The sequence below is a fragment of the Equus asinus genome, chromosome 5 (assembly GCF_041296235.1).
Source record: "Equus asinus isolate D_3611 breed Donkey chromosome 5, EquAss-T2T_v2, whole genome shotgun sequence".
Classification (NCBI taxonomy): Eukaryota; Metazoa; Chordata; class Mammalia; order Perissodactyla; family Equidae; genus Equus; species Equus asinus.
In genome coordinates, this window is record NC_091794.1 from 63,186,911 (window position 1) to 63,201,177 (window position 14,267).

Below are 14,267 nucleotides of genomic sequence, written 5' to 3' on the forward strand. Positions count from 1 at the left end.
TTTGCCAAAACTAAATTCTGCAGCACGCCAGTGGTCTGGCAGAGGGCATGGGTTCTTTTACCTTCAGCTTTCCTATTAGCTGCCTACCAAGTGATGTCTTCCTTCTTCCACCTCTTCTCTACTGGAGCTACTGTAAAATCTGTCTTTGTGCAGCGCCCCCTAATGGCTTTTGAAGTGAATGCATTATTTGCAGGTTAAGTTAGTTTATATTTTTATTAGCCTTCTAGAAAAATGTTTGATTAAGAGCATTGGTTTTGGTGCAAATCCTGGCTCTGCCACTTAATATCTTTATCACATCTGGCAAGTTACCTAGCTTCTCTGACCCTCAGGTCTCACATCTGTAAAATGGTGATAAAAATAGTACCTACTTCCTGGGTTTGTGGTAAAGAACAAGTAAGACAATCCATAAAAGTGTTTGACACAAGCCTGGCACATAGGTGTTTTGTAATTTGGCACCCAGTTGATTGTGAACCCAGCCACAGTCCCTGAAACTGCACGGGTGACTTGTTTGCGAGTTGGCCTCCAGAGCAGCACTGTCTGGTAGCACTTTGTGCAGGGGTGGAAGTGTTCTGTCCTTGTGTCCCCTACAGGAGCCACTCTCCACATCTGCCTGTTGACCCTTGAAATGTGATTGCTTCAATTGAATTTTTAATTTTATTTAATTTTAATTAATTTAAATGTGAATATCCATGCTTAGTGATTACCATATAGAGAGCACATCTCGAGTATGTTGTATAGATGTTATATTGTTGTCAAATCAAAAACAAAATTTACAATGTCCCAGAGAACTCGTGCATCCCTGAGGATATGCCAGCGGGCTGCGCTGTTGCGATCCGGTCAGTATCCTGCGGGGACTTGGCAGTTGCTTCTCTTCTGCTTTCCTTCTCAGTTCTGAGAGCTGTTTTTCCCCTCCCGGGAAGTTAGCCTTTTGGCAGTTTTTCCCCTGCCCATCCTGAAGTCTTGCCCTCTGGAAGACTGTTGAAACGCACTTCCTCAGGCATGTCACACTTGGCGTCTTTATGAAGTCTGCTTGTTGCGAGCTGGCAGCTCCTACCAAAATTGATACTTTTGGGGATTTTTTTGAGGAAGATTAGCCCTGAGCTAACATCCGTGCCCATCTTCCTCTGTTTTATATGTGGGACGCCAGCCACAGCCTGGCTTGACAAGTGGTGTGTAGGTCCGCACCCGGGATGGGAACTGGGGAACCCCAGGCCACTGAAGCGGAACGTGCAAACTTAACCACTGCCCCCCTCCCCCGGACTGGCGCCTGATAGTTACTTTCTGAACACCGCTCGGAGATCTGTCTGCAGGATCTCACACTCATTAATGTCCATTTACCTGCAGTTGTCTGCAGAAAATTTGAAAGCAGCTGGCCTCTTCCATTTTAACAGTCTTGAGGAAGGTTTCAGTTTAAAGGAAGAAATGCTTTGTGAACAGTAGATACTCAAGAAATGTTTTTTCAATGAAGTAGTAGCTTATGTTTACGTATGTTAAATATGTATGCAAAATGCTTATTCTGTCATACTTCTGTTGGCGGTAGTGGTTTGACGTAAACGCCTGTGCCTATATATGTTTCTATTTGAATGGCTTTCTTATGTTACTCATTTTGAGGTGTTCATTATTCCACTTGAAGCTCCCTGCTCTTGAATTGCGCCAGTCTGTGATGTCCAAGCAGTAAATCAAATAGGCACTATCTGAATAAGTTACCTGCGGGGCGCCTGCTTTCAACTAACTGTCCTCAGTGTAGAGACTGAAGGAAGGAACACTGCATGGCCAGGAAGGGAGGCGTTCCAGGAGAAGTGGGCAAGCTCTTCAGAGTGCCAGAACAAGAACCGTAGACTGACTGACTATTTTAGTCACTCAACTTTTACTTTTTTCTACTTGTGAATTTCGGAATTCGCAGAATTAAAACCATGGATTACTTTGGTGGTGTTCCCCACCCCCACTTCCAAGTAAGAACAGAAAGGAGAGGATTCCTTTTTAAATAAATTCTACAATAAAATTTTATAGCAAAGCTATCATATTCAAAGGAAAAAGTTAAAATGATGAAATGTGGCTTTTCACTTAAATTAGAAGTTATTTCGTTTTGGTAATTACATAATGTTATATTGATTTTGTTTTTTCTTCTTAAATCACTTTCAGGTTTGAGTTTACACATAAAAAACAGTCAGGTGGTGCAGGTCAGTTTGGAAAAGTGATAGGCGTTCTGGAGCCTCTGGACCCAGAGAACTACACTAAGTTGGAGTTTTCAGATGAAACATTCGGGGCAAATATTCCAAAGCAGTTTGTGCCTGCTGTAGAAAAGGTAAAAAACAACAACAAAAAACTGTCTTGCATTTTTTTTTTAAATCAAAAACAGTTTATTAGGTGTTAAATTACATTTCCATCACAGTGTCTTCCATGATTCATTTTAATTACGGTCCTCCTTCTTTATCTGATTGTCCAGCTCTCCATCTGATTTAGAATCTTTAATTCATTAAGTTCAAGAGCTATAAATATATGCTGTGACAATGATGGGAAACCATTCTGTTTCTTAATCATAGTTATTCTATTTCTCTTGATAAATTGAAGCCTCTTCATTGATTGTAATCAGCAGTTGAAATTTGTAGTCGTCGTTAGGGTCTGTGAAAGTTTTAGGGGCACTGTTGTAGTTGGATAATCATTTGTCACGAGTGCCCACACTTGGGTGCTGCCAGCGTCCCTGCGCCTGATCAGCGTGCTCTTTGGTCAGTCACGGTGTGCAGAGCCAGTTTCTTCATTTGTAAACCAGCAATAAAATACTTAAGCTTGAACCTATCGCTGAAGTGAGGCTCCGATGAGCTGCTGTGACATTCCTTGGGAGCTGTGACGTGCTGTGTACACGTAGGGCTGGTGTTGTGTTGGCTCTGGAGGTCCCTGCTTTCAAGAATGTTGTAAACCTTTAGCAACTGTCTGTTCTTATAGATTGGGGTTTTTAGTGTTTTTTTTTAACCTGTTAACTTAGAAATCTTTATTAACAGATTATAATTTTGGTTTCAGTGGTGGTAGCATTTTTTGTGATTAGTATATTTCATTCGTTATACTTTATTTCAGGACAATATTTTGTTCACACACTTTTAAATTATCTTCTGTTCTCCATGATAAACAGAGGTGAGGGAGAGCTTAGATGTTCACATACAGAGTTTACAGCTTTGAAATCTCAGAAATGTACCGTATGTGGAGCTGTATGATTGTCTTGCCAAGAAAAACTCACTTGATTTGTAGGAGCTCTACAAATATTTAAGTGATTGAATGAAAAAGAATTGCAAACTTATCAAATTGTGTTCTTTAATATGTATAGTTTATTGTATATCAGTTATACTTCAATGAAGCTGTCTTTTAAAAAAAGAATTTCATTTGGAAAACTGAAATTACTTTTTAATTCCAGCTCTTACTGACGTTTGTGTAACACTAAAGTAATCTGCCGATGAGACAAAGCAATAATAGGTGTGTGGCAGGAGCTCAAGACACAGCTGTTGAGTAAACGCCAATTTTGTTGGAGGTTTGCTTTTAGGGTGTTCCTTAGATCTGCCTTTCCTCTGTTTCCTCCTTGTAAAATTAAGATCATGCTGTCTCTGTAATGGGTGATGAGAGTTAAGGAAGTCCTGAAGATGAGATTATGAGAAAGTGGTTATTAGCACTTCCAGCATCACTTCCAGACCAGCTCACACTTTAAGTAATATGCTTTTACAAGGGATTGCTCATCTCAATGCCACAATGATAAAACTTAAAACAGTAAAGCTGTTCAACTTTCTTAAGTTCCTTTCTTGAGGAGTGAAATATAGCATTCATAAAAATGTTAAACTTGTGAATACTAAAATGGGGGAGAGGGGCTTCTTGGTAATTCATCCACAAGTGAAATCCACTTACTCCAGAAGTTGTGTTCATTCATTAACAGGGGTTTTTGGATGCCTGTGAGAAGGGCCCTCTTTCTGGTCACAAGCTCTCTGGGCTCCGATTTGTCCTGCAAGATGGAGCACATCACATGGTTGATTCCAATGAAATCTCTTTCATCCGTGCAGGAGAAGGCGCGCTTAAACAAGGTACTCTGTGTCCTGGCTCCTGCCGCATCACTGTATCTGTTTCCCCTGGTGGACCATCAGAGCCTCAGAAGGCAGCGCTGTGTTTTGGTCTTCTCCCCCGAGAACACTAGGCAGCACACCAGGGAACGTGGAAGGCCCTGGGCAAATATTTATAGAATCGGGGGCCGGCCCCATGGCCGAGTGGTTGAGTTCTCGCGCTCTGCTTCGGCGGCGCAGGGTTTCGCTGGTTCGGATCCTGGGCGCTGACATGGCACTGCTTGTCAGGCCATGCTGAGGGGGCATCCCACATGCCACAACTAGAAGGACCCACAACTAAAAATATACAACTATGTACCGGGAGGCTTTGGGGAGAAAGAGGAAAAATAAAATCTTTAAAAATATATAAATGTATTTATAGAATCACAGTGAGGATAGATTACTGTCTTCTCTTTCTTGCAAAATTAAAAGCCTACTTTGTTCTCTCCTAAATTATCTGATGTTTTTCGTATGTTTAAATTAATGGATAATCTGTCAGTTCTATTTTTAATAGAGAAGATAGAAATGCTCAGAATTCTGAGAAAATTTTAAACAAACATTAACTACAGTAGTGCTATTTTTGGTGACTTACTCAGATGTCAGGAAATCCATAAATTTGTAATTTTTTCATGTATGACATTATAGGCTTTTAGGCATTTTGAGAATGGCACAGTATTTTGAAAGAATTCAGTAAACCCTATTCCCAGTGCAGACCTCTTGCCAAACTGCTAAAATTGTCAACCTTTTTCACACAGAGTAATATGTGTATTAAAACCCTGATGAACCAGAACCCTAAGTAATTGCAAATACATCTGATTTATTGCTTTTAAGAGAGGAAAGCAAATGACAACACAGCAGTTTGACATCAGGCTTTTTAACAAAGGAACTTCCAAGTTGTGTCCCGAAGCCAGAAAGGTCCCTCTCTGTCGTGTCTTCCACGCCCGTTACATGGTGATTCGTTAGGATGCCCAGAAGTGTCTCTACACAGGGGAAGGATATGATGATTCAAAACATTTCAGAAATATTTCTATCCAAGAGGGTCAAAATGGACAGTAGAAAATTAGGTAAATCGTAATACATTTCCTAAGCATTCTGTAAATCAGGATTTTATTGATTCTGTGTGAGTTTTGGACTTGACGTTGTTTTTGGTCTGTTTGCATCTGCGATCAGATGTGGGCCAGTGGTTGGAGGATGTTTCTTATTCCTTGGGCAGGTTGCTAGTTCCTTATTTTCCTTACCTGCCTCACTTACAGTGATGGGAGCCGCAGTGATCTGTGTTAGTTTCTCAGTTGTGAGAGGGGAGGGGCTGCTCCATCTCCTTCATGTGAGCTGCCTCACTTACAGTGATGGGAGCCGCAGTGACCTGTGTTAGTTTCTCAGTTGTGAGAGGGAGAGGGGCTGCTCCATCTCCTTCATGTGAGCTGTCCCACTTACAGTGATGGGAGCCACAGTGATCTGTGTTCTAGTTTCTCAGTTGTGAGAGGGGAGGGGCTGCTCCATCTCCTTCATGTGAGCTGTCCCACTTACAGTGATGGGAGCCGCAGTGACCTGTGTCCTAGTTTCTCAGTTGTGAGAGGGAGAGGGACTGCTCCATCTCCTTCATGTGAGCTGCCTCACTTACAGTGATGGGAGCCGCAGTGATCTGTGTTCTAGTTTCTCAGTTGTGAGAGCGGAGGGGCTACTCCATCTCCTTCATGTGAGCTGTCTCACTTACAGTGATGGGAGCCGCAGTGATCGGTGTTAGTTTCTCAGTTGTGAGAGGAGAGGGACTGCTCCATCTCCTTCATGTGAGCTGTCTGTTAAAACTGCATTGGGAATCTCTGATCTGGAAATCTTGTCACAGTCTGAAGACTGTGTTAATAGAAAAAGGGGAAATAAAATCACAAAGAACATAAGACTTTGTTAGGCATAATTCAGATTAAAACACCTGCCTCTTGCCCTCTAGGTGTTTAACACTTTAATAAATCTAAACTGACATATTAGTTGTAATCACTTCATATTCCTTTTTTCAGCTTTGTGGAGGTATAATTGACAAATAAAATTATAAGATTTTTAAAGCATACAATGTGATGATTTGATAAATGTATATACGTTGTGATACTTTTTTTAAAAACTACAGTTAAAACAAATTAGAAATCGCCAATTGTTCCATAGTGGTTCTTGACTGGAAATAGATATCTTTCTTGGAGATAAAAGTTATGTAAAGTGAGATAGTTGGTGTAGTTATCAATTAACAATGAGACTCATCGTTTTTAATTGCTCTTAGATGAAATGTAAACAAACATGGATGTATACGCCCATAATATACACACACATATCCATGAAAAAAGTCTGTATGTCTGTGAATATTAACTAAACAGGTGAATATGTACCATTTAATTTTTAATTATTTAAGTGTACAAATATTATTAAGTATGGTTAGTTGCCTGGCAGGTGTGCAAAGGAAAAACACCAGATGATAATTGAATTGAGAAGTGTTGAGTTGTTTTGCCAGAGAAACAGTACAAATAAGCAGGGTGCTAGCATGAAAAATGAATTACTTTGCTGTTTCTTCATCTGATTCTTATTTCTCCATGACTGAAAGACTAGAGAGTAAAGAGGTGAAAGGAAGTTTTTGCCAAGCTCAGTAAGAAAATCAGCTTTTCATGCATATACCTCCCTTGAATGCCATATCAGAGTTTTAGGGTGAAAATGTTAATAAATGAGCTTAGTAGCACAATAGCTTATAACTTATCAACTATTTTCTATTGTCAGAGTTGGAGGAAAAATAGTCCAAATTCTCATGTATTTTTCATTAAAAAGATGAAAACTGGAACTATTTTCAGTCACGATTTAAACTTTGTGCCTGAGATTAATCAGTGATGTAGCTAAAACTGAAATGTGAAATTGAATGTTCTTTCTGGTCATGTTTCACCTTAGGGATGTGACTGTTGCCGTCATTTTCTCTGGCCAGTTTTTAGAAAGAGCACTATGCTTGGTCTCCCCAGAAACGTTGGACCTGTAGCCACTCTACTAAAGGCCTACCCAGAGGCATGGTTAGCTCATGTAACTCGACAGTGCCCCGTTTGCCATCGCTTGCCCCATTGCATGATGGGCTTTGAGTTTGTATCCTGGCTCTACTCCATGCTTACTGTGTGGAAATCGGCAAGTCATTGGAACTTCCCCTCGGCTGCTTAGAGACACTAATTCCACAATATTAAATGAGAATGTACTTGAAAACACTTGCACATACCTATTTGGGCATAATGGATGCTAATCCCTCTTCCCTTCATATTACCTTTGACCTAGCACTGTGCCTTGCCACACATTCCCTGACCTTATGTCTCAGAGGGGTCATAATAACATTTATTGGATCAGTTATGTGCTCTGTATTATGCTGAGTACGTGAATGATCATATTTTGTCTTCACAGTGACCTTACAGTTGAGAAAATTGGGACTCAGAGCAGTTAATTGAATGGCCCATGGTTATACGCTAGTTAGTGGTGGGGCTGAGAGTTAAACCCTAGACCGGAGTCCTCGCCCTTGACCACCTCCTCACACAGCCTCTTCAGCGCCTGGCCTGGTGTTAGCAACGTTCTTCCTGCTGGGCTGAAACAGAAGCATTACCACCTCTACCCACCACTTTAGGCTCAAAAGGTCCTGTGATGTTGTTGGTATTTTTACTTCCTATCTTAAGAAGCTACAGACCACGTGGATCTGCTTGAGGGAAAATTGTTTTTAGGACTTGGCTGCCGTGTGACTGTTGAAAAACGGCAGGGTGAATTAGCTCTGGGCTTTGTCACCTGGAATGGGGTTAGTGGAAAGCATGGATAAGGGCAGTCTTGGGAAGTGAGTGAGGAGGTGGATTTAAGAAGGAAGGGAGCAGGGTGAGGGAGCATGAGACTGAGAACTGAACAGGCTCCTCACAGTTAGGTGACGGGCACTGTGCCCTTGGCGCCTGCCTTCGCTTTAAATCTGACCCCTTCGCGGTCCAGCTCTCCTAGATTGCTGACCTGCTGAGAAGACTGGACAATGGACAACTAGATCTGCGTGTGTCTGCTGGCGTCCCCCTCTCTGGCTGCCTTCGTCTGTATTAATTGCGTTCGTTTAGAGCCCAGGAAGCCCTGCCCTTGTGATAACCCAAGAAGTTCCAAGCAGGAGAGCTGTAGCTAGAGTCTAGGGTTGTCAGTGTGCTGCTTTAGAGGAATGCGCAGGGTTCTGCAGGGCGCAGCTCATGAAGCTTAGGAACCTGCAAAGTTCAGTTATTCCTCTTTTTGGAACAAAATTCACTAATTAGGACTAATTGGTCACAGGTAGGTGTGAGCTAGGATACGATTTGAATTAGAAAATATTTCAAAGGAATGCAAATATGTTAAATTGCTGTTCTGATAATTATACTTAAGCTAATAGTGTCATTAGAAGTACTTTAAGAATATACAAGAATGATTGCTATTTGGTTTATTAGACACAATGTCTTTGTTTTGTAGGTGAGGAAACTTGAGATTGAACAGATGGTGTTTTTCCAAAAGGCATATAACTTGTTAGAGGCAGAGCAGAAACTAGAAAGTTGGTTTTCTAATTCTCTATCCGGTGTTGAAATTGTTCAGTGTAGACAAGGAAAGACCGATCTCAGCCATGACTTGATTATCATCTCCAAGTATATGACGGTGCCCTCAGCCCCACTCCCGCCCATGATAAAAAGTTGTTGTCTTACAGTTCAAAATAACTGTCTGCCAGGAACCAACAAGAAAAGATGGGTTTGCCCTGGTCAAAGACTTAACAGTTTGTGTCTTTTCTCCTGAAGGTTTTCAGGAGAGAATAAGTTACCCTCAGCTCAATAATTTAGATGGTAAAGGACTTGATCGAATGTTGTTTTAAGACCCCTTTCATATTATTCTCTGCAGCTTAATGATTTTAAGGATAAAAATATGGTAATGGAAGTACTCTTACTAGAATGAAGTGTTATCTTATTGGAACTTGCATTTGGAAGAGTAACTGTTCCTGCTGCTAGGAACTGAGGCGCATCAGAAATTGTAACCTCATCGTTGGTGTGCAGACCTTGGGAGAGCAGCATCCAGCTCCCTTTTGTGGATCTAGATAGAAAAGAGTCCCAGTTTGTTTAAAGATGAATAAACTAATTTATTTATTTTTTTAAAATCCAGCCTTGGCAAATGCAACATTATGTGTCCTTCTATTATGTCTGTGGAGGTTATAGCCCCAAATGAATTTCAGGGATCGGTGATTGCAGGAATTAACCGGCGCCATGGGGTAATCACCGGACAAGATGGAATTGAGGACTATTTCACGTTATATGCAGATGTAAGTACTGTTCTCACTGACAATCTTGCTCTTATTAACCACAAGAGGGAATCAGAGTTAGCTTTAGTTTTTGGAGATTGTAGAGCAAGTTGACACATTGCCCTGGCTGTTTGAGTGTTGGATTTGTGTCTCATGTATGTGTGGCAATTTCTATAATTTGCTGTTAGAACAACTCTTAAGTGCAAAAGCTAAAAATAAGATTCATTTCATTGAGGCCTTTTGTGAATATGTCATTTTCTTAGATTTATAGTTACCTTTCTTTCTCGTTATAGCTTTATTTGCATAACTGCTTTATTATGTTCTTTCTCATTTATTGGGAAATATTTCATTGCTTTGCTAAAATGTACCTTGCTTGACTTAAATCTTGGGAGCAAGGGTTTATCACATTATAGAAAGCCTCCTAGAAGATACAGCTATCAGCGTATCACTGAAGTGTCCAAAGGAAGGTTGTATTAACGTTTTCACAGAAGAAACACTTCTGAATGCCTGAGCTGCAGCCAGAGAGTGGGTGGGGATGAGGGAAGGCTGTCGGTGGCGGCCACTCTGAAACTGAAAGATCTGGTTTCCACTTGTGACTGTCAAATGAAATTATTTTCAGATAAGGTCTCTACTTTCAGTAAAACAAAAATGTTTCTCTTTGGCTGTTAATTCTTTTAAGCCAGAGTACTTAGTAGAAATGTGAGTCTAAAGGAATTAAGTGGCTAAGGCTTTTCTGTGTTTTTCTCAAATATTCTTCCATAAGCAATGCTGAAATGTCACTGCTTGTTTTCAGGTCCCTCTAAATGATATGTTTGGTTATTCCACTGAACTTAGGTCATGCACAGAGGTAAGCAAGCATTTAAACTTTACTTCTTGCCCTTCAAGAGACCACCCTACAAAATGATCAAATTTATGAAATCTTCTCTTTGCATGACTTTGATAGTTGTTAAAAAAGAAAGAAAGAAAGAAAATCTCTCCTTTTTTTTACATTCCTAGGGAAAGGGAGAATACACAATGGAGTACTGCAGATATCAGCCGTGTTCGCCGTCCACACAAGAAGGCCTTGTTAATAAGTATTTGGAAGCTACAGGTCAACTTCCTGTAAAAAAAGGAAAAGCCAAGAACTAACCTTTCTCACTTTAAGTTGACAAACTGAATCTGCAAGGTTTAGATACTTTAATAGATTCCAGCGGAATGGATTCAAGCTGAAATAAGAAATTTTAGAAGCCCTTCCTGTTTTGTTTAGGAGCTTCTATTATATTCAAAGATAATTCTATGTATATCTCAACTCGATTGGTTTTATGGTTCATTGAAAAACCTCAAATAAAATATGATTATTACTGAAATATATTTAATATTTATCTAAGGGGAGAAGAGACTAATTTCAGTTATACTTCTGAGCTTAGAATATATGTAAACTTCCTTTCCAAAATTTTTATCATAAGAATTTTCAACATATAGAAAAGCTGAAACAAACAGTATAAATAACAGCATGTATCTTCTATCTAGACTCAACAACGAACAATCCTGTTAACAATTTGTTTATCAGATAGTAATTTGTTTTGTCATATTTGCTTTATCTGTTTGTCTATCATTTGCCTACCTATCTCTTTATTTAAAAATTTTTTTTAATTATTGTTTTGCTGAATACTTGAAAGTGAATTGCATAAATCATGATGCTTCTTGGAGTGTCCTGTTTTTTTTTTTTTTGGTGCTGAGGAAGATTTGCCCTGAGCTAGCATCCATGCCAGTCTTCCTCTATTTTGTATGTGGATTGCCACCACAGCATGGCTGCTGACAAGTGATGTAGGTCTGCACCCGGGAACTGAACCCAGGCCACCAGAGTGGAGCCACCAGACTTAACCGCTAGGTCACCGGGCTGGCCCTGGAGTGTCATCTTTTAATGAGCAGCCTTTTTTGTTCTAGTGGATTCCATGTGTTCTTAATGGAGGATGTTTTTCAGATTCTTCATTGGGATAGTAAAATGCTAGCTAAATTTCTAGCTGTTTTATATATAACCAACTGCTTCAATTTGTGACTTGTCCAAATTTATAACTGCCTTCCTTGCAGACCTGTGAAACGAAGAACAGCCCCTTGCGCATGCTCTTCTTGTCTCTGTTCTTCTGAATGTCTCTGCGGCTCTAAAAAGAAAATAGAGTTTAAAGAGTTGCTGACCAGTCAGTTTCATTCACGTAGTAAATTCTAGTTGAATTTGAGTCTGTTGGAATTTATCATATATTGTATTCATGGAGAGTGTGAAAGAACAAATGTTAAGCTTTTTTTTCCTAGAATGAGGTGGACTTTCCCAGGTACTTTTACCATGCTGTTCCGAATTGCTTCATCCAAAAAAATCATCTGATGTGATAGATAACATCCTAGTCCTTTCTCTTGTGGATAATAGAAATAAAATAACTTTTAAATTCCTTTGTTTTTCTTGACTTATAGATTTGGCTTTATGACTTAAGCCTTCTAGGAAGAAAGATTTTTAAAAAGTGTTGAAGACATGTTTTGAAGGCATTTGCTAAATACAGCTGTCCCTCGTATCCACAGGGATTGGTTCCATGACCCCTTCTGGTACCTAAAGGATGCTCAAGTCCCTTGTATAAAATGGTGCAGTATTTGCATATAAACTAAACATATCCCCCCCCATACAATTTAAGTCATCTTTAGATTACGTATAATACCTAATACAATGTAAAAACTATGTAAATAGTTGTTATACTGTATTGTTTAGGGAATAATGACAAAGAAAAAAGTCTGTACACGTTCAGTACAGACACAACCATCATAGGCCTTTCCGTCCATGGTTGGTTGGATCCGCAGATGTGGAAGCCTCGTATATGGAGGGCTGACCATGCTTTAAACACATTATCTAATTTAGTTTTCACAACCTTATGAAAGTAGGTACTATTATGATGTCCCTTTTGTAATAGAGGAAGCAGAAGCACAGAGAAGGTAAATAACTTGTCCAAGACCACACAGCTCGTTAAGTTTTGAAATTGATAATTTAGTTATTCATCAAACCAAGTGTCTTTTTCCCATGAATGTGTCTTGCTATAATAGCATCAAGCCTGAAAAATGTGGCTTTGGCATTTCGTCAGCATCTCATGCGATTCGCAATGACTCTGAATATTGTTCCTGACGAGGAAATAACCTTCATAGAATTTAGCACAGTTCCTCTGGCTATTCAACAGTCAGAAATGCTGGAACTAAGATGGATAAATTTGGATGTGTCTTTTACTTGCGGAACATTCTGGATATCAAGATACAGCGTCAGAGGGGCCAGCCCCGTGGCCAAGTGGTTGAGTTCGTGTGCTCCACTTCGGCGGCCCAGGGTTTGCCAGTTTGGATCCTGGGCGTGGACATGGCACTGCTCATCAAGCCATGCTGAGGCGGTGTCCCACATAGCACAACCAGAAGGACCTACAGCTAGAATATACAGCTATGTACTGGGGGGCGTTGAGGGGAAAGAAGAAGAAGAAAAAGAAGATTGGCAACAGATGTTAGCTCAGGTGCCAATCTTTAAAAAAAAACATAGTGTCAGAAAAGAGTCTAGATAGCTAATCCAATGCCAGCGTCACACGGGCAACGACACGCCCAGCTGGTGGGAGTAACTAGAACAGATCGCAGACGGTGGCTCCAGGACAGAGCCGCCTCCTGCTGACTCTCGAGTCTGCTTCCACCTGGTGAAGACCACGTACTAACCGAAGTCTGGAGCGAGGAAGAAGTTAACGAGGATTCGTAAATGAGGACTTTTTAAAATACTATTGTTGTGAAGAGAAATTGGTGGCTAATTTAAAGAAGGGTAGTTGTCACTTGTGCTGGAGAATGTGGCAGCAGTGGGCAGGACTGTGCTGATTGCCCCCTGCCGCGTTTAACCACCTGGGGCCCTTGGCCAAGAAACACGCCAGCCAGCCCTAGCTACTCTGACTCCGGATGGGGTCGAAAGTTTTCCACGGGGTTCTACTATACAGGTGTGCTTAAAGACCACTGCAGCATTGCCTGCACCTCCAGGACAGGAAATGGAAGCTCTTTTATATTATTATTACCAATTATACTTAATTATATTAATAAGTATTACTCTTGTGTGTGATGTTAGAGTTTGGGCGGTTGGCTCTTAGTTTGATAGGTTTACCTTTACAGAAAGACAGTCAATTTTCTGTTATTCCTCTCCTTGCTCACTCTTACATTGTTTAGTTGTAAAATCACTAAAGTTTAATCAATTCTGAACTTTTAGGATTTTTCATATTTTAATGTTTTTGAAATCTGGATTAGTCTTAAAATTGATGCCAACGAAACTAGGCAGCCACCAGTAGGTGTAAATTGTGACACGTAAGAATATATCCCCTTGTAGAGGCAGCTGTTTGCATTGCTAAAACTGTAACTGCGTGAATTAGAGCTTTAATTGCTGCCAAAAGTCTCCAGATGACACTGGACTCATCGTCGGAAGAGTTTCTCGTGTTCACGGACAGTGTGTTGTGAGCAGTCATTCATTTATCCAGTCAGCTAAGCGCCGGGCAGCATACTAGGTTATTGGAGCGCTGGGAAAGCTGGGAAAGGTCAGAACAGGTTACAGGATGTTGTCAGCTGGGAGGAACTGGGTAATAAATTCGTATGTCATGAAGGGTGTCATTCAACGGCAAACACAGAAACTTCCAACTGACTTTCAAAAGAACTTCTTTAACTTCTAACAAGTCATAATTCAGAATGGAAGAGTGAAACTATGAGTAGAATCAAACAGAATGCAGATGAAATCCTGGTATTATTTTTTGTCTTAAAATTATGAAAGTTCTAAAGAGGTTAGGAAAATGAATGTGATGCTGTATATAACCGTCATTGGCTTAGAGTGATTCAGCAGAATTTAGACTCAATGAAAAGAGGGCTTAGGGAATTTAGATTTTTCATTTTATGTC

The 14,267-nt window shown here is 40.3% G+C and overlaps 1 protein-coding gene across 1 annotated transcript in view; it reads left to right on the forward strand.

The window, feature by feature from the left end:
- The window catches only part of LOC123285608 (elongation factor G, mitochondrial-like), a 47,883-nt gene extending 36,106 nt beyond the window's left edge, over positions 1-11,777 (forward strand). The window contains 6 exon segments of the mRNA XM_070509735.1: positions 2,143-2,305; positions 3,917-4,061; positions 9,219-9,245; positions 9,248-9,375; positions 10,148-10,201; positions 10,351-11,777. Of these exon segments, the coding sequence (XP_070365836.1) occupies positions 2,143-2,305; positions 3,917-4,061; positions 9,219-9,245; positions 9,248-9,375; positions 10,148-10,201; positions 10,351-10,482 (649 nt within the window). The 3' untranslated portion in view covers positions 10,483-11,777.
- Positions 11,778-14,267: the final 2,490 nt, after the last annotated feature.